At 36.7% G+C, this 21,320-nt stretch overlaps 1 protein-coding gene across 2 annotated transcripts in view; it reads right to left on the bottom strand.

Moving 5' to 3' along the window:
- MSH3 (mutS homolog 3) overlaps positions 1–21,320 on the bottom strand; it is a 181,933-nt gene that overhangs the window by 92,916 nt on the left and 67,697 nt on the right. For both annotated transcript variants that reach the window (XM_020290125.2, XM_020290126.2), the window contains exons 10-12: positions 19,736–19,850; positions 13,014–13,098; positions 10,496–10,605 (exon numbers count right to left, since the gene is read on the bottom strand). In XM_020290125.2, the coding sequence (XP_020145714.2) occupies positions 10,496–10,605; positions 13,014–13,098; positions 19,736–19,850 (310 nt within the window). The remainder of the gene's footprint in view (positions 1–10,495; positions 10,606–13,013; positions 13,099–19,735; positions 19,851–21,320) is intronic.

Here is a 21,320-nt window from a genome sequence, read left to right as displayed (position 1 = left end):
CATCCACTGTTTTTAAAAATTATATGTAGCTCTTTTTTAAATCAACCTGAGACCCTTTGATGGTTTTTTTGCACTATGTGAAAGGGCTGGCCTTGCTGAAATAACGGGAAAATATCTAATGCAATTTCCTAACAACATCTAAAGACCAATCATGAGCTCTCTCCCGGTTCCCTGCTCTTTCTCTCCCTAGCTGTCAGAAACCCTGCAGGGACTCTGTTTTCACAAACAGCTGCAAAGAGCCAAAAGACAGAAAGGAAATGTAAATCTTTCTCTTTTGCCAGAAACTGCTTTTAAAATGTTTTGTGGCCTCAAGGTGTTCCTGAGAAGCTCTTGGAGGAACAGGAGAGGGGCAAACTCCAGACATTAGTTTATTGCCCAAAACCACATCTCAGGGGCAAAATCACATCCACTGCCATAAGCCTGACTACATTTCAGAGAAATAACCAAGTCTCCAGGAGCAGAGAAAACAAGACAGACAGACAACCTGATGTCTCCCAGCTGCCTCCTGCTAATTACTCCACAGCCTCTTCTGTTTCAACTGACAACAATTACTAGTCTTTTCTTTCTCTTTGTCTGCATAAAATCAGCAAGCCACTGGGCCTCAGTGCTGGCACCTCCCTTCTCTTTCTTCAGGATGCCACTGTTTTGCTCCACAGTCCCCCCTTATTTCACTCTTACTCTCTCTCTCTCCTCTAAGAAGATAAACTTACTTTTATAATATCCTAATCTCTGCATGAGAAAATCTTTCTCCCCTGCACCATGAGCAGCTACTAAGCTTTCCACCCTAACATCATGCTCATACTTTTCATTCTCTTTTGTATTTCTTTTAACTTGGTGATTTGACATTTACCTGAGGTGCAATAAAACTGCTTTAAGTAAATTTTACAGGTTAGGCATTGCCAGACCACACAGATAGTATAAACTAGAACTGCAAACCTATAAGGGAGGACCTGTGGTTAAGAATCCTTGGAAACTTTTCCACCTGATGAGACTATACCAAGATGTGTCCTTATGTCACCTCTCCACTGAGATGACAGTCCTTTGAGTGTCTTAAATTACTGTAGTCTCCCTAACTTAAATGGACTATCTCCCACAAGGCAATTAAAACTCGATCCTCTTGACTACCAACATCTGCAAGGGCCCAGAGGGTGACTGCAACAGTCAATTCTTGTCCATTTCCAGCTCCTTTTCAATCTGTTCCCTGAGATTTTCCCTATTTTTTTTTTTATACAAGCTCAGCTATGTCCTAAAAGGATGTTTGTTATACTTTACCCAGCATATCTAGTTATTTCACATCAGGAGATATTTTATGACATTAAAGCCACAGAAAATAAAATCATCTCATAGCATTTTGAGGGGAGATATTCTGAAAATCCTCACTAATAAAGGCATAAAGATAGAGAATGATAAAGTGGGAGGAGACAAGAAGGAAGAGATACACATCTCCTTCTCCTCATTACTTCTGTACTCCTCCTCCACCCAAATGGAAGCTGCCATTTACTGTTAGTTTTTTGAGCTAGTCTAAATCTCACTGAAGGTCCTGATACTAAAGAACAAAGCAGAAGCTACCTATCTACACCTCCTGGGATGCAGATAGCCACGGAGTTTTAGCTGGCCTCTGCTTTGTTCTTTATCCATAATGACACATATAGACTTAGGTCATTCATTTAAACTGCTGTATAATATTCCAATATATGATTAGATAGCAATTTTCTATTTCCCTACTAAAAACTAGGTTGCTTCCAGTTTTTTTTGTTGTTGTTATTACAAAGACCATAGCTATCTTCTTGACCAAAAATTGATACTAGGAACCATAATAATCCTTTATGTATACTGTCTCACTTGGTCCTCACAACACTGAGGTAGGTATTGTAATTCCCATTTTACAGGTGAAGAAACTGTCCAAAGTGACTTAATTGAGTGAGGAAATCAGAACTCAAGCTGAAGTCTCATTATCCAAAATTAGGCTTTCAGATGGGCCCGAGTGTGCTTAGCTTGGGTGACCTAAGTCTCAGTTTTTCTCATATATAAAATAGAAGTAATAACTATCTCTAAAGAACAGTTGAAAAATTAATACAGATAATACAGGCCAAAAATGCAACACAATTAGAGATTAGTTTTCCACCCCGACATTTTCTTCCCACTTCCTTGATCTTTCCGAGCTTTAAGCCCTCTGCTTCTCCAACACAAACTCACCTCTTAGAGGTTAGTCTTTCCTTCATTCTACCCTTGGCTATTTTCTTTTTTCAAATCTTATATTCAGACCTCTGTTATTTTCTCCCCCAAATTTTCCTTTACCTATTTTTTAACAGAAGTTTTCTTTTGTGATTTAAATACTGTTTTATTGTAAACATTCCTTTTATTCTATAATTTGATTAACATACTCCTTTCCCCTCTTTTTATTCCTCCACCTTTCAGCAACATATTTTTCATCCTTAAAATCAATCTAACACTTTGCATAAATACCTTCATCTGGATAGACAGTCCAGGATATTTGTCAAAGATGGATAATTTTTCAGAGAACTGCACTACAGGCACAAAATTACTGAATGTTTGTAATTTACAAAATTCAATGGTTCTTTACAATTTCACTTCAGATGATGAACAAGTACAAAACATTTTCAAATGATAATCAAACACTTGCTTCCATTTAAGAGATGGGCACATTCAATTTACATATGCCAAAAGGAGGAAAAATTTGAAATACTGAGCCTATTTGTTACAGGTTGAATTGTGTGATCCAAAAAAGATATGCTGAAGTCCTAACCACAATGTCTTAGAATGTGACCCTATTTAGAAATAGGGTCCCTGCAGATGTAGTTAGTTCAGATGAGGTCATAATGGAGTAGGACTGTGTCCTTATTAAAAGAACACCATTTGAAGACACATGTATACAGAGAGAACATCATGTGAACATGAAAGCAGAGAAAGGAGACACATCTACAAGCCAAGTAAAGCCAAAGATGGCCAGCAAACAACCACCAGAAGCTAGGAGAAAGGTACGGAACAGATTCTTCCTGAAAGAACCAACCCTACACAGACAAGAAGCTATGTCAAGGTGAACAAAACAAAACAAAAAGAACCAAAAGAACCAAAAAGAATGGACACTTTGATCTTGGACTTCTAGCCTCCAAAACTGTGAGATAATAAGTTTCTATTATTTAAGCTGCCCAGTTTGTGGTTCTTTGTTACAGCAGCCCTAGCTAACTAATACATCATCAAATTACCCATTACAGAATTCAAATGCTACAAGTATAGCTTTAAAGAGCTGTAGGAAAATCACAGTGTCCCCCAAATATTACTAAGTAAATAAATTCCAATTCAGATGTGTTTAGAGTTACGAGTTAGACCTTTTACATGATACTTAAAACTAACTAAGCCTAAAAGTGGAAGACAGCACCTTCTGTCACTGGACCTAGCTTCCTTACTCAGTTACATGACTTTCTCAAGTAACTTCTATCTATCGTAATTCCACTAGAGATTTAACAAGAAAGCATGATGTTGCCACAGCATCTCTTCCAGTCATAAGTACAATGTTTTAATACTTGGCCAAGCAATTATTTATTCCACTAAAAGGGAAGAAATTATTTTTCCCAACCAATTCTGCAGCATTAAAACAAAGAATCATATAAAAGAAATGCCTCTTCTAAAGTTCTTTTAAAAGCAATTTTCTTAGAAAAATAGACTTTCCTTACAGATATGTGCCTTGATTTTCAGAGCCTATTTGGAAACCTAAAATTTCCAAATAGATTCACTTGTTCATAGTTATTGATCACCTACTGTATTCAAAACACCATGAGACACAGTCCTTAAGGCAGACTGCATGTGCAGTGGGGGTGGAGGGTAAGAAGTGGGACAAAGAGTTTAACTTTTCACAGAGGGAGGAAGGAATCCTCACAGGAGACATCTGAGTTGGGTCTAGAAAGATTCACTCTTTTAATCACTCATTCAATAAACAATCAAATGCTTGCTACAAACATATAAGGGAACTTCAAGAAGTATATGGAAAAATGGAATTAAAAAAATTAAAAAATATAAACTTTAGTTCTACACATTAACTCCATCAACTTGAAGGCATTTTTGTAAGTGATGATAGCAGCCATTTAGCCTATCCCTAAATCAAGGCTCCTGGAATTTAACCACATCAATGCCATCTTTTCATGTTGTTAATTGAAGAAAAATAGGTACTCTTTAAAAATTTTTTAAGATTAGGAAATTAAAAAGAAATCAGAAGGAGCCGAATAAGGACTGTAAGATAGATGCCTAATGATTTCTCACCAAAACTCTCACAAAATTGCCCTCATTAGATGAGAGGAATAAGCAGCATTGTCATAGTGAAAGACTAGTGAAGCTTTCCCAGGAGTTTTTCTGCTAAAGCTTTGGCTCAAAACATTCTCATAATAAGCAGATGTTATTGTTCTTTGGCCCTCCAGAAAGTCCACAAGCAAAATGCCTTGAGCATCTCAAAAAACTATTGCCATGACTTTTGCTCTTGACTGGTCCGCTTCTGTTTTGACTAGACCACTTCCACTTCTTGGTAGCTATTCATTTGATTGTACTTTGTCTTCAGGATCATACTGGTAAAGCCACAGTTCATCTTCTGTTACAATTCTCCAAAGAAATGCTTCAGGATCTTGAGCCCACTTGTTTAAAATTTTCACGGAAAGCTATGCTCTTGTCTGCAGCTCACATGGGCACAATGGTTTTGGTACTCATCGAGAGTAGAAAGTCTGCTCAGCCTTAATTTTTCTGTCAGAATTGTGTAAGCTAAACTAATTGAAACATCTATGGTATTGGCTATTGTTTGTGCCATTAAACATCAATACTCTGCACATAGGGCCTGAACAAAATGAATTTTTTCCTTGAAAATTGATGGGGATAGTCTCCCACTATAGGCTTCATCTTCGCCATCATCTTGTCCCTTCTTAAATTAGTTATCCATTTGTAAACTGCTGATTTCTTTAGGGCATTGTCTCCCTAAATTTTTTCATAAAGCATCAATGATTTCACCATTGACCTTCCAAGTAGGAACATAAATTGAGTGTTTGTTCTTACTTCAACTCTAACAGAATTCATGGTGCTCTGATAAGGGCTCTTTTCAAACTGATACCTATCCTTCTTAGTGCCTCGCACTAGATCTTGTTCACACATGTTATAACAGGTTAGTACAAGTTTATTTTGAAGCTAAAAACTTTTGAAATTTGTGTGTAGTTTTTTCATAATACACATTTTCCATAAACTTTTTGAAGACCCCTTATACAGAGATGGATATTAAGTAAACACACAAATATGAATTATTATAAGCCCTATATGCCATCAAAAAATGAGACAAGGAACATAATTTAGATTAGGAGGTCAGAGAAAACCTTTCTGAAGACATAACATTTTAAGCTGAGACCTAAATAATAATCAGTTAACCCTATAAAGATTGAAGAGAAAGGGAAGAATATTCTAGGAAGAAAGACCATCAAGTACAAAAACCACAAGATGAGAAAAAGCTTTGGGAACCAACACACAGGAAACAAAAGCAAAAATAGACAAATGGGATTGCATCAAACTAAAAATCTCCTCCACAGCAAAGAAAATGATTAATAGAATGAAGAGACAATCCACAGACTGGGAGAAAACATTTGCAAATCATACATTGGATAAGAGACTAATATCCAAATTACATGAGGAACTCAAACCACTCAATAGTAAGAAAACAAATAACCCTCTTTAAAAATGGGCAGAAGACCAGAATAGACATTTCTTAAAAGATATACAGATTCTGGTCAACAGATATAAGAAAAATGCTGAACATCTCTAATTAGAAAAATGCAAATTAAAAGCACAATGGGATGTCATTTCACATCCAAAGGATGTGTTTATAGCCAAAGAAGTGAAATCAGTATGTCAAAGAGCCATTCACACTCCCATGTTTATTGCAGCATTAGTCATCATAGGCAAGATATGGAAACAATTCAAGTGCCCATTAACAGACAAATGGATTAAAAAATGTGGTATATACACAATGAAATACCATTCAGTCTTTTTTTTTTTAAAAAAAAGCAGGAAATTCTGTCATTTTTAACAATACAGATGAACCTAGAAGACATTATGCTATGTGAAATAAGCCAGGCACAGAATAAGAAATAGCATATGATCTCACTTATATGTGGAATCTAAAAAAGTCAAAGTCATAGAAGTAGAGAATAAAATGGTGGTTACCAGAGGCTGGGGAAGAGTATAGGCAGGGAAAGGGGAGATGTTGTTCAAAGGGCACAATATTTCAGTTAGATAGAAGGAATAAGTTCTAGTGATCTATTGTATAACATGGTGACTATAGTTAATAATGCAGTATATATGTGAAATAGCTAAAAGAGGATTTTAAATGCTTTCACCACAAAGAAATATTTGAAGTGATGGATATGTTAATTACCCTGATTTGACTATTCTATAATGTATACATATAAAGCAGTATCAAATTGTACGCCATAAATATATACAATTATTATTTGTCAATCAAAAATAAAATTAAAAACTTTAAATTAAAAAATATATTTAAGGTACAGGTAGAAGAGATAGTCATGAAAGAAGCTCAATTTCTTTTTAATTTTTTTAGTAAAATTCTGCACCAACAAGGCTATTTTATGGAATAAAAGGTGATGGGAGGTGGAAAAGCCTGTGAAACTTTGGTGCTTGGACTTAGACTTATGAACTATGTGATTGCCCCATGAGCTAGAATAGGATTAAAAAAATAAAGGGGCACATAGGGATTTAAGAGGATTCATGGATGACTAACAAATAATGAGATCTTGTAGAACTTGGGGAGATCAGCATTATCTTGCTATAGTCCCTCATCATCCATTATGTGTTGTATGATCTCACTGTAGAAGAAAACCAGACCCTCAACCAACCTCTGGCTGTCAATGTCAGAGACAGAATATTACCCTGGATGAACCACTGATATGATCCACATAGCACTTACATTAGTGTAAACAACAATACCGTCACATGTCACTTAATGACAGGGATACATTCTGACAAATGTACTGTTAGGTGATTTCATCATTCTGTGATCATAGAGTGTACTTACACAAGCTTAGATGGCATAGTCTACTACACAGTTAGGCCATGTGGTAGAGTTTAGTGTTCCTAGGCTACAAATCTGCACAACATGTGACTGTATTGAATATTGTAGGCACCTGTAACACAAGGATAAGTAGTTGTGTGTCTACACATATCTAAACAAAGAAAACACCACTGTACATGTGGTCCCTTATTGACCAAAATGTCATAATGCGGTACATGACTGTAAATATATAGCTGAGACACTGACTAATTAGCATATTTTCTCTAGGTATTTGTTTGTAATAGGTTGCAAGTGCCATTAAGATTTAATTGGAATTTAAGTGCAAGTGGCTCACGCCTATAATCCTAGCACTTTGGGAAGCCAAGGAAAGAGGACTGCTTGAGGCCCGGAAATTGAGAATAGCCTCAGCAAGAGCGAGACCCCCATGTCTACAAACAATAGAAAAATTAGCAGGACGTGGAAGTGCATGCTTGTAATCCTAGCTTCTCAGGAGGCTGAGGCAGGAGGATTGCCTGAGCCCAGGAGTTTGAGGGTGCAGTGAGCTATGATGACACTACTGCACTCTATCCCAGGCTATAGAACCTGTCTCAAAACAAAACAAAAAAAAAGATTTAACTGGAATTCTTTTGAAGTAAGTTTTAATAGATTAGGAGGATAAAAGTTTTAAAACCATGACCTAAAATAAAAATGGCAAAGAAGTAGTTTTGTGCATTTGTGTTTGGCTAATGTCAATGGTAGGCCAGTGGAAAGTTCATACTTGAAAACATCAGTGGGTCAATGCCTGGCATATTTTCTCTCAGCCTTTCTGGGAAGGTAGGATCCCCAAGGGATACATGATCTAGGCTGTGAGAGGAGAACACATGGTCTACTGAATTTATCTCAAATTAATATGGGTTACACAAAAGGAAGGAAATTTGGCATTAGAAATAAAAATTTTTTTTTTTTTTTTTTTTTGAGACAGAGTCTCACTTTGTTGCCCAGGCTAGAGTGAGTGCCGTGGCGTCAGCCTAGCTCACAGCAACCTCAAACTCCTGGGCTCGAGTGATCCTTCTGCCTCAGCCTCCCAGGTAGCTGGGACTACAGGCATGCGCCACCATGCCCGGCTAATTTTTTATATATATATCAGTTGGCCAATTAATTTCTTTCTATTTATAGTAGAGACGGGGTCTCGCTCTTGCTCAGGCTGGTTTTGAACTCCTGACCTTGAGCAATCCGCCCGCCTCGGCCTCCCAAGAGCTAGGATTACAGGCGTGAGCCACAGCGCCCGGCCAGAAATAAAAATTTTTATTTACATGAAAAAGTCTGCTAGTGAGTCTGTTTCTGCTGAATATTTCAACCAACCAAATAACATAGTAAAAATTTCGGTGGCTCTTTAGGCAGATATCTTTCCATGAGCCAGAATGCTACATCTCTTATATTACTGTCCACAGAGTATTCACTGAACGTCATCTTGTCATAAGATCTCCTTGTTTCATTTGAATATTGAACTAAAGGAAATATTTTCATTTTCAGGATTTCTTCTTTACCTCATCAATTTCCCATGTCTTAAGTTCTTTACGGTTAAGACAGAAAATCAGGGTGACCCATTCGGTCTGAAGTGGTTTGGTAATCATCATCACCAAAACAGTGTCTTAAAACTTATTACCCATGTTAACAACATCTGCTATCCTTTAATGAAAACAGTGACTATTTATTAATCACAGAGTAAAATGGGGCCAATAATACCATGTTTCCCTGAAAATAAGACCTACCTATAAAATAAGCCCTACCAGGATTTCTAAGCATTTGTGCAATATAAGCCCTACCCCAAAAATAAGACCTATTGATGGGCGTGGCTACACAGTGCATCTGCACAACCCATGCATTTCGTCGCAGAGCAGTAAAGAAGAGGAGCAGCCCTTCTCATCTGCCCCACGAGAGCTCTATTGCTCGACATGAGAGATTGAAGCCAATGGTTCTAAAGGAAATAGAGTTGCAAAAAATTCAGGATGGAATTCAGGGTCTGGAGAGTTATGATGATGGTCCAGAAGAAGATGACTTAACTATATTTGAATAACTGTAGATTGTTGTACCGTACTTAAAAACAAATAACACATCCCCTGAAAATAAGCCCTAAGGTGTCTTCTTGAGGAAAAATAAATATAAGACCCTGTCTTATTTTCGGGGAAACACGGTACCATCTATTATACTTAGCCTGTTGCACAATTTAAAAGAGACAATGCTCATAAAGCTGCGAGGCTTACTGCCTGGTATGAGATAAAAAGCTGAAAGTTTTATTTCTTATAGCAACCCTGTGATGACATGTTCTACCATTTCAAAGGTGAGAACACTGAGGATAGTGAAATTGACCCACTTGGTTGACAGAGCCAACATATAGCAGTTCTCTTACCACACCATCTTCTCTCTGGCCTAGGCATATGGACGACTGTTCAGGACAACTGCCAGTGCCCACTCACGTCTCTGCAGTCAATGCTGGCTTAAAACCTGAGCTTTTCCTCTATTAGCTGTGAAACACTGAGCAAGTCATTGACACTCTCTGAATCTGTTTCCTCATTTCAATGACCTAACTTAACGGGTAATTTTGAGTATTAAATACTGGTACGTAGTAAGAGTTCAATAAATAGGATTTAGTCAGTAAACATTAACTTGGCTCCTACTAAGTACCAGGCACTGTTCTAGGTTAGAGTCCCCAGATTTATCTGCATATCAGAATCATCTGAGAAACTGTAAAAAATTCTAACTCCCTGGCCACCCTGAAGACCAATTAAATCATAATCTCTGGGTGTTGGACACAGGTATCAGTATTTTGTAAAGTTTCCCAGATGATTCCAATACGTAGACAAGCTCGGAAATCACTGTTTTAGGCACAAGACTCAGGAACTCCTAGGTTTATTCATTCTACTTTCCTAATGCTTCACATCTGATCCATCTTTTGGATTCCTTGCTATTACTGCCTCAGCCCCTCCCCATGAACTTGCTAACTTCACCTCCACTTAGTCCCCTCCTACACAAAAGCCCAGCTCTAATCATATCACCCCATTCTCACAATCATTGAATGACTCCTTCCAACTATCACCTCCTCAGATTAGCCTTCAAAGCCTTCCACAAAGGGAACCTACCTGTCTCTTCAGCGCCCCCCTCCCTACTTGCTTATGCTGATGACCAAAACTAACTGGAGAACTCACTTTCCCCAGACAACAGGTCTACTGGATCTACAAACCGGCTCATTCTAAGGAATGAGGAAAAAATCCTCAAGATATTAGGCAGTCTATTGCTGGTTACAAAATAAAATGTTCCCCAATTTAAAACTATATTCTTATAAACCATGGTAACCCTGGTAACCCTGGTTCTATGGAGGCTAACATGCCTTTAATTTCACAATTTTATAAGTTCAGATTAAACACACAAAATAACTTTTACCTTAATTTTAGGAGTGGCTGGGTCACCCATTTCTTTAACTTCCGTCTTCCAAATGCAGTTTTAGTGTGGTCTAAAACCCAAAGCAAGCTTCCTTTGGTTTTCATATCCGTCTAAAAAAGACCAGAAAATGAGTTTTATTAGTTAGACAATATATTGGGCCAAATGGTTGGTTGTTCATGAGCTCTAGGTAGTCCCCATATACCCCAATTTTAAATGCCATATATGCCTAGCACAATGTATGGCTCATAACAGGCGTTCATTTAATGTTTGATGAATGAAGACCTACATAAAGAAAATGAAGTTCTGATACTTTACATAGAAAAGGGATAGTCTGTGTGGGTTTTGGTTACCTAAGAATAAATTATTGAGAAGACTTTTTTGAAATATATGTTTGTCCTAAGTATCTTAAAAATACAATTGCATACATTCCTGCCTTGGGAAGTACAGCAAAGATAATTTAGTTTTCCTTTGGTAACTCATTACCTTCCCTTGCCTCAGAGTTACCATCTTACAGAGCAATGCTCTCATGACAACACTGAGCAAGTAGAAAGTACTGGAGATAGACACAAACCTGCATTGTACTCTAGCTGTTTATCCTGGAAGGGTTTTATTTTAGTCTGTTTTATTAAATCCCTAGTAAAAGTTTGCCTTTGCCACTTAAAAGTTGAGCCCTAAAAAATTCACAATTAACTAGCGATGAGTTAAGTTTAACAAAGGATTCACAGTCTTACAAAGCCTACTGAGGTAATTAAATTTTATTTGAAACATAAAATTGCTATTTCCGCCTGAATTTACATTTTTTGTTTGATTTCCATTTTTCCTTTTTCTCTGTAAGTAGCTACTTACAGAGCACCTCCTATGTGCTAATCATAGCAAAGACATGGTCCCTTCCTCAGGGCGTTTATACCTAAGTTTGGGGGAAAAAAATACTTGTAATTAGGATGCAATGCCACCTGGCAGGGATCAACTAGAAAAGGTGCAACATGAGTTCCCAGGCTTCAGGAGTTCAATGCAGAGCACACAGAGAAGGTACAAAGATCAGGAGGGCTTCTCTGCTGAGGGGCTGGACAAGCAGAGTCAACTGAGAAAGGCAGGCCAAAACAGCAACAGCACTTTGCGTTGTGACAAAAGCCAACTGGCTTGCCTGGAGTAGGGCAAGGTGAGGACAGTGGAGGGAAATTACTTGACATTCTCCAATGACCTGACCGCACTGGAGAAGCAGGCTCAGACAAGACAGGGGGAGGTAGAAGAGACACATGTCCTATTATACCTTTGCTCTCACCAACCCCTAACCCTTTCTACTGCTCTGCAGAAAGGGAGGCCAAAGTTGAGACACAAAAACAAGCAGAAGATGGTAATTCTCAGCTTCTGTTTCTACAAGCCCTGATAATGGAAGGGATTTGGGAGGGTATTTTGACTCTGGATGATTTTTGCCTTATGAATTTGATTTCAGAACTGACTGCACTGCACCAGGGTTTGAACAAGGAAGATGTGGCAGAAGGAGGGGAGATCAGGATGCTGGGGCTGTGTCTGTGGGCTGACTATGGGCTTTTCTCCAGCCCAGAAATGTTGTTTTATTCCTACTACTTGTTCACTATCATGGGGATGGATATAAAGTTGATGAGAGAAAGCTGTGGGACAGATTCTCAGATTCTGGATGACAAAATGACAAGATAAAATTGAACAAACTTAAGTCTGACTCAAGTATACTAGGATAGACTGGAAGAGGGAGAAACTAAGTGAGAGAAACTAGTTAATAATATACAAATCCAGGAGTCAGGAGGATAAATTCAGCATTTACTTTAATTGGCAACAGTAATAAATATTTCTAAAGAACTTTAAACTATTCAACTTAGATGGTTCAGGTTCTCTACTTAAATAAGTTGGAACTGCTTTTTACCTCTATGACATCATTAACATTAGTTTTTCAATATAACAGCTCATCTTTCCAAATAATTTAGTAAGTAAAGCAGTAACTTTAATAATGTCTTCATTATCTTCTTAATTCATCAATAAAGGGCAAATAAACAATGATAAAGGTTTGTGATGTGAAATATTATCCATCTTACAGTCTAATGAATATCCCAGTAACTTGTTTTATACACTGGATAATGAAATAAGACTGCAAATATTTCAACAAACAGTTAAAGGTATGTAGAAAAAATATAATCAAGCAGACAAAAAGTTCACTTCACATTAATTTTCAAAGATGATGCCTTTCCAGAGAAATGCTTGATATGAAAATAAAGATACAGAAATTGTCAGGATGGGCATGTCCCTCAATAAGTAAAAAGGAAAGCTCAATAGCTCCCCCAACACCCCTCCCCAAAGTAGTATCTTATATATTTCATTCTCCAAAAAGTGAGTGCTGCAATTATCAAGCAATTAAATAGATGGCAGACAGGGTGGTCAGCTGAAGGCATTATTGTTATTTTCACCAGCACTCCTAAGAATAGATCGTACTCCAAATATTTTTTCAAAACTACTTTGAATCAACTACCCTTTATGTTTGCCTGACCTGATTCTGTAGGATTTCCAGATTCCTTAATGTTGTTCCATTAATTGTCATAAACTCCATTTCACTTGATAGCTGTTTAAAATTCCTGTTTAAAAGAATGAAATATCATTAGCCAAGATGTTAAGTACATAAATAAAAAACTAATTTAGGAACTAGAAACATTCCATTAACATTATGACAAAAATGAGCATTTTGATAGGAAATCAAACCAAAAGGAGCAAAATGTAAAATCATCGGGATAGTGTATTCCATTATTGCTGATGCTGTTAAACAGACTGGTAACAGAGAAGGATAGTTACTCTAACACCAAAAAATAAGAACAGGAAAGGGAAGTAATGGTAGCAATGTTTTGTTTTTGTTTTACACCTCCAGAATTAGAACTTAACAGTCTTATCATTAGCAGAGCATGTGGTGGTATCTTCAGGAAAAGCTATGCAATTAGCTTGAAAAATATGTCAGGATACTTAAAACTGTCCTCTTTATTCTTGAGCATGAGATCATCTTGACAAACATTTTAAAACTTTTAATCAACATGACATGTGCAACAAATGTTATTTATTCTACCTACAATTAACAAACATGTATTAAGGTGACTAACATTTATTGAGTATAAAACTGAAAAAGTAGCAAAAGTTATTTCCTTAAACTCAGTTAAGGAATGCACACTCTACTTTTGTTCCTGTAACTATCCAAAACTAAATTAAAAATTTAATTTCAAATACACTTGAGAATTGAGTGACTAATAAAAGATGATTAATAAATATACAATTCCAATTCATGTTAACAAGTATTAATCAATGCATTACCAATGCAGTAGTTCAATTTTCTTTATCAGCGAGGCCTTAGATGTTTCTGTCAATAGCACTTACATACTTGATGGCTTATTTTTATTTTTTTGAGAAGGAAAGAGGAGTTTACTAATTTGCCAGCAAATGAGGAGGTTGGCAGACTCCTGTCTCAAAGTACCAACGTCCTCCTGATGGCTTATTTTTAAAGGCAAGAAAAATAATGCAGGTCACTGAACTATTTAATGGAAGGAAAGCATTAAGTGTTTGCATGGTAAACCTAACCACACTTCTCATGGCTGTAAAGAGATTTAAGTAAAATCCATTTTCCCATGTCGTTTATGGAAACAAATACTTAAGAATCCAGAGAGCCTAAAATCAGAGTCCAAAAAAGCAGTAAAGACACCCCTTTATTTCTAGAACTCCCCCAACTAAGCCCCCAAAGCACTAAAAAAGAGAAATATCTCATATTAGGAACACTGCCTAAGAAGTGAACAAAGTCCTTTGGCAGTGTAATTTATCTGTGACAGGTTTGATCTAGCATTGAAAGGATAATTTGTCAATGATTTTCAGAGGGAAACTCTCCAAAAACTGACTGACAGCAGGTGTGTGCAGCCCTTTCCCTCCTGTATCTGTTAACTTAATTTACCTTGAATTACAACAGTTTATGTTGTGCTTCTACTCTTCTTAATGGATCTAAGTTCCTTGAAGGCAAAGGTTATATATTAATTCATCTTGTAGTACCTGCAGGGCCCAGCAGAAAGTAGATGCTCAACAAATGTCTGCCATCTTCCTATGGGAAGCTAGTTTGGCTTCCCTTCCTCTACTCCCCCATCCTCATTTTGTGTCATAAGGCCCCAGAAATGCCTGTGAAATACCAGGGATAATTATAAGATATAAAACATTGTTTACAGGAAGAAACAATTAGGCAGTGATTGGCTGTGTAGCTGACAGGCGTCCACACAAATCTATGGTCAAAGACCCTAGTTGTAAGGGCTGATGGCCTGGACTCTGAGTTGGTATCTAACCAGTTACCAATGTGTTTAGATATGAGTCCTTTAATTTCCCCTGTTCCTGACTGTTTTTTTTAACTAACCACATCCTAATTGTGATCAGTTAACACGTTAGTACCCTAAGAAAGACCCTTAGAAGAGTGCTTAGTTGGTGTCTTAGTCTGTTTGAGCTGCTATAACAAAATATCTTAGACTAGGTAATTTATAAACAGAAGTTTATTGCTCACAATTCTGGGGGCTGGAAAGTCCACTATCAAGGTGCCAGCGAATTTGGTGTTTCACGAGGACTCATAGATAACACCTTCTATGTGTCCTCATGTGATGGAAGGGGCAAACAGGCTCCTTCAGGCCTCTCTTATAAGGGCACTAATCCCATTCATGAAGGCTCTCCAGGAGGACTTCATCACCACCTAAAGGCCCTACCTCTTAATATTGTTACATTGGTGATTAAGTTTCAACATATAAATTTTAGGGGAAGAAGGGACACAACTCATATTATAATAGTTGGCATGAAAAAGATTAATTAAGAAACCACAATCCAGAAGCCTTTCCTAAAAGCATCTCAACTAGACGCCTTTATCTCTCATCAACAACAGAGGTGTAAGAAATAATTTTTCACTGGTGAAATAAGTAGTAAGTGGTATTTAAGTGTGTGCACTATCCAGAAATGCTGCTCAGTTGCTTTTACCCTCACATGAACAGGGTATAATAATTCTGTAAACTCAACAGTCCATACCCTAAGGAATGGTGCTTTGGGCTTAAGATTCTGAAAGCATCCCCTGTTAAACCAGTTACAACGGTTCTGTTACCCGACTCCAATAGCAATCAGCTCCTACCATATGATCACATATACTTCAAGTGAACCACTGAAACAAGGTGCTCTCAAGAATACCAAAAAGACAAAGAGTTGGAATTTCATGGAGCTAGAGTTCATGTGATGTTTTTGTGCCTGTTTGCTAAAAAATATGTGTGGCAGAATTTGTTGGACTAACATCTAACTAGTATAGAGGGGGTGAGAGAGGATGCTTACAGCCCTCACCTATATATAATTACTGGAGACTCCCAATATCTACAATATCAAAAACAGTAACTGAACAACCAAATTAGCTTAAAACCACACACCAGACCTTTACAGAGAAGAGTTATAGGTTCTTTTAATTAGCAGTATTAATGTGTTGCATATGCACTTTTTTGTTTGGTTGATTGTAGGGTATTTTTTTTTTCTTTTTGCCCTTACTGAACAAGTAATCTAAATTTCAAATTAGATGCAACGAGAAGGAGTTTTTTTAAACTGACACTAATTTTAATAAAAGATCAATGACTGGGCATTCTTAAATCAGACTGATTCCCATGGAAAAGTATCAAGCAACTATAGGAAGGACTAACCATGCTATATTTGATTGACAAGTATTCTGGAATTGGATTCTTCCTTCCAGATACAAAAGAAATTACCTTCTGCCAGTGCCTGTTTCCATTAGGAATTACATACATTTTTAAACTAAAGGTTGTATCTGCCAGCATCCTCAGGTACCCAGCAGTATATGATCACTGACCTGAAATAAGCAATTCTAAATTATTTATCCTTGTGGAAGAAAAGCCAAATTTTATGTGCTTTGAAATGAAATTCATAAACAATGCCTGGCTAGAATTCATGCTGTGTGAACCTGGATACAAATCTTATAACCTAAACAACACTTCATTAATATTTCAGACATCAAAAATACAAAGGAACTTCTTTTGAGTTCTATAATGGGAGGAAAATGTCTTTGCCAAAAGCTTGCCAGGGAAATTAAGACTATCATTCCTATCCTACTTTTTTAAAAAATGAAAACCAATCTTTCTCATTCAGACAAAGACAGTAAAAGGTGTAGACCTTATTTAAAAGATCAAATCATTAAAGAGTTACCATTTAAATATTATTTAAAAATGGAAATGAAGACAAAAAAATCTATCATGTAACATGAAATCTATAGCTGAAAAAGAGTTCTCTGTATACAGTTTTCAGAGTTCATAAATTCACCACTTGTCTAACTTTGGCAGTTAATTTTATGTATAAATTATCAATTCCTTTATATTATAAAACTTCAGTATTATAGATTCACTTCTAATTGATTTGTAATTAAACATGACTAACTTTGCGGGTATAGGCAGGCAGTGGGTATAGGCCTCAGAAGAGTATTGCCTTAGCAATGGGATTAAAATAGACATAGATTTCTTAACCTTTGCACATTGACATCTAAAAAAGTAAGTGTGTGTATATATATCAGCTTTATTGATATAATTCACATATTATACAATTCACTCATTTGGAGTATGCAATTCAATGGTTTTTAAGCAAAAAGAACAAATTGGGAGGCATCAATTTACCAAATTTCAAGCTATACTACAAGGCTGGTGAGACTACAAACTAGTACAATCTCTATGAAAAGCAGTATGGAAATAACTCAAAGAACTGAAAGTACAACTACCATTTATTTAACCCAACAATCCTACTACTGGGTATTTACCCAAAGGAAAAAAAGATATTCTATAAGAAAAAAAAACAAAAAGACATCTGCAGTAGAATGTTTATAGTAGCACAGTTCACAATTGCAAAGATGTGGAAATAACCCAAGAGCCCATAAATATATGAGTGTATTAATACAATGTTGTATATGTATACCAGGGAGTACTAACTCAGCCATTAAAAAGGGGAGGAAACTAATACCTCTTGTACTATCCTGGATGGAGTTGGAGCCTAGTCTTCTAAGTGAAGTAACACAAGAATGGAAAAACAAACACCACATGTACTCACCATTAAATTGGAACTAATCAATCAATACCTATATTGCACTATGTATGTACACATAAGGTAGTACAAGTCATTAGGTGTCAGTCTCAAATTCATCTACCACTAAACACATCTGGGCCTGATTTTTTTTAAAACAGTTTCCTTATTCCAGTGTGAACACTTCTTTGCTTGATGATGTAGGGACAGAAACATAAGTCTTAATGGGCAAGCTGTTAATCACTAACTCTGTCACTTACTTAGGCTCCCTGTCATGATCAAATCAAATGGTAGGTAGCTTATCACCCTTTCTTTATGAGGATGTAACACAACCACAACCAAACAGATGGACCTCTTTAATTAGTTCATTTTGAAGCTTAAAGTAGAATCCAATGGAGTATATTTCCAGCCTGCTATCTTTTTTAATAAAACATTTTAGGCACATTAAAACATGTATAGATTAATATAGCACCCAGGTTAAAAAATAAAACAATAGTTAGAGCTCCACTATCTCATTCCCCTCCATTCTAACCCTCACCCCACTTTCCCTCTTTCCCCACTGGAAGAAATCACTCTTCTGAATTTGCTGTTTATCATTCCTATGCATGTCTTTACACCTTCCCCAAATATGTATGTATTCTTACACAGTATATATCAATAGTACTATTTCACATGTTTCCAACTTCATATGATAGTATATGTGGTGTGTTCCTTAGCAACCTGATTTTTGGCTCAATATACTTACTGTTAATGAAATTTTTAATATTGATCATGTACCTCTACTTCATTATCATTGCTGTGTAACATTTCGTTGCATTAATATAACACAATGAATCCACTCTATTGTTGATGGGCATTCAGTTTAAAAAAAAAAAAATCAAAGCAAAGATGGGGCCTCGCTCTTGCTCAGGTTGGACTCAAACTCCTCCGTGCAAGCAATCCTCCTACCTTGGCCTCCTAGAGTGCTAGGAACAGGCGTGAGCCACTGTGCCCAGGCAAGACTGTTTTTAAACAGGACAAAACTGCTTCCAGAAAAATGATGTTCTCTTCCAGTCTAAATACCACATAAGAGAACACACACCAAAGACATTACAAGAAGAATCGCAAAGAACCTGCCTTTTTTCCACTCTTTCCAGCAACCTCAAAGTAGCATCACCTCTTTGTTACCTAGTTAATTCATATTCTGGCCTTTTAGTGTAATAGCTCCTATCTGCCCTCCCACCTGTACAGAATAGGAAGGAGCTCACTTATCCAGGATCTATACAATGGAGGGTGATTCTTGACAGAACACAGACAAGGGGCTAGAGAAAGTAGAATATAGAAAGGCTAGAAAATTATGCTACTACTTATTTTTACTTGACTGATTATTAAACTAGTATTTTCCTAAAATGTCAATTGTCAGCTTTTAAATTTCCAAAATCTATGAAGTTAATCACTCTTGTAAAAAGCTGTCTGTGTCAGCAGCTGGCCCCTGTATCTTGAACTTTATGGTCTATGAAATAAGAACTAAAAGCAAGAAATAAAGGCGGTGAAATTTTATGAATGCTTTTTAATACTACTTCTGAATCCAGTTAGTATAAACCGCAGTTTTATAGCCAAAATTACAATATGTCAAAAATTATATCATGAATATAATTTGTTAGAACTCTTAAGGAGTCTATTAATATTTTTAATTAATATTTTGGGGCTTTTTTTGAGACAGGGTCTTGCTCTGTTGCCCAGGCTGGAATGCAGTGGTGCAATCATGGCTCACTCTAACCTCGAACATCTAGGTTTAAGGGATCCCCCCTACCTCAACTTCACAAGTGGCTTGGACTACAGGCACAGGCCACCATGCCCAGCTAATTATTTTTTTGTAGCAATGAGGTCTTACTATGTTGCTGAGGCAAGTCTTGAACTCCTGGCCTCAAGCAATCCTCCCACCTCAATCTCTCAAAGTGCCAGGATTACAGGTGTAAGCCACTATTTCTGGCCTAATATTTTTAATATTCTTCAGCAATAATACCAAGCAGTTTATCTTTGCACCCTAACAGAGTATTCTATCAATAGCAAGTAAATTTCTCTAAGTATCATATTTATCAAATTATTCATCATACTTACAAATCAAGAAGTGTTTTTAGTATAACTTCTCTCTTTTTTATTTGAGAAGTCACTTACTCAGGTTTGGAGAGTGTTTTTTCCAGGTTAAATTCTTTGAGGTATCTTATTATGGATGCCAAAGAGCAAATCACAGGCTTTGCCAAGTTAATGATGCCACAAATACTTTGAGAACCTAAAAAACAGAATGTATACCCTCATTAACACTATTACCATTAAAAGACAAATTTTATAGTTATTGAAATAATAATTTAGACAGTATTGCTTAGAATTACCCTTTGGAAAAATGTAAAAGATTGCAAATATGTAGCGCCTGGACAAACAGGCATTTTCTGAGGGTGAAATGAACCTATTTTGGAGAGTAACGGGGTATTTTTTCAAAATGTAAAACATTCATCCCTTTTGATCAAGAAATACTCCAAAATGTGCATCAAGGATGTGTATACAAAAAGGTGAGTTGAAAAATCTTTTGTAATGTTAAAAAAAAACTAGAGACAACCTAAATCAACATCAATAGGGAAGTAGTTACATCAATTTTGGTAAATCCAGATTATTATGCACCTACTAGAAAGAATGACTTATAGTTACCCATACTGATATGGAAAGCTATCCATAACATATTGCTACATGAGGGGGAAAAATGTTGTCTGATCATTCTCATCTCTCACCACAAATATTGCAACAGTTTTCCATCTGTCTCCCTGCTTCATCCTTGCATCCTATAAGGTATTATTAACAGAGCAGCCAAAGGAATTCTTTTTTAAATGTATATCAGAGCATTAGATTACTCTGCTCGAATATCTTCCACCATCTCCCAACTCATTGAGAGAAAAAGCCAAAGTCCTTGCAGTGATTTGTAAGGCCCCACACAATCTGCCTTTCATCTCCTATTTCTGAGCTCACCCCCTAATATTCACCCCATCAGTGACTGTTCCAGCACACCGACTCCTTGCTATTCCTTAAACATGCCAGGCACCCTCCTACTTTAAAATATTTTGTGCTTACTGTTGTCGCTGCCTGAAATACTGTTCCTTCACATGTCCATATAACTTTTTCCCTTAACTCCTTCAGTGCCTGTTTGAATCTTTGATCAAGTGCCACTTTCTCAGTGAGGCCTTCTTTTACCACCCTAGTTAAAAGTTCAACCCCCATTCCTCCCTTATTTTCTTCATAGCATTCATCACCTTCTAACACTTGTCAATTAAACCAATAATGGTTATTTAACACATTTAGACCCTGTCAGTAACATTCAGAGATTTTAATTCTAGCAATCAACTTTTCAAAATGCTAGGCTTCATCAGAATATTTGTCCAAACATTCTAAAGTTACAAAAATAGAGGTAAGGGTGGGGGGAGCAAGGGCAATATACGTAACCTTAACATTTGTACCCTCATAATATGCTGAAAAAAAAAGTTACAAAGATACTAATGGGCCATCTTTAAAAATAAGCAAAAAGGAAAGTTGATCAAGTACTCCTTCCACTCCAATGAATATTAAGTTAATATTAATATTAAGTTAACCATTAAGTTCATAAAAAGGAATATGCTGCAGTGGCATTTTTGATGAGCCCACCAATCATGAGCCCTTCTTCTACATTGGTTGTTGTCATTAAACTGAAAGTCTTCTCATAGCTTTATAGATATCT

Source organism: Microcebus murinus, chromosome 11 (genome assembly GCF_040939455.1).
Source record: "Microcebus murinus isolate Inina chromosome 11, M.murinus_Inina_mat1.0, whole genome shotgun sequence".
In the NCBI taxonomy this organism is placed as follows: Eukaryota; Metazoa; Chordata; class Mammalia; order Primates; family Cheirogaleidae; genus Microcebus; species Microcebus murinus.
The sequence above is the reverse complement of the archived record's forward strand: the minus strand, read 5'-3'. Positions and strand labels throughout refer to the sequence as shown.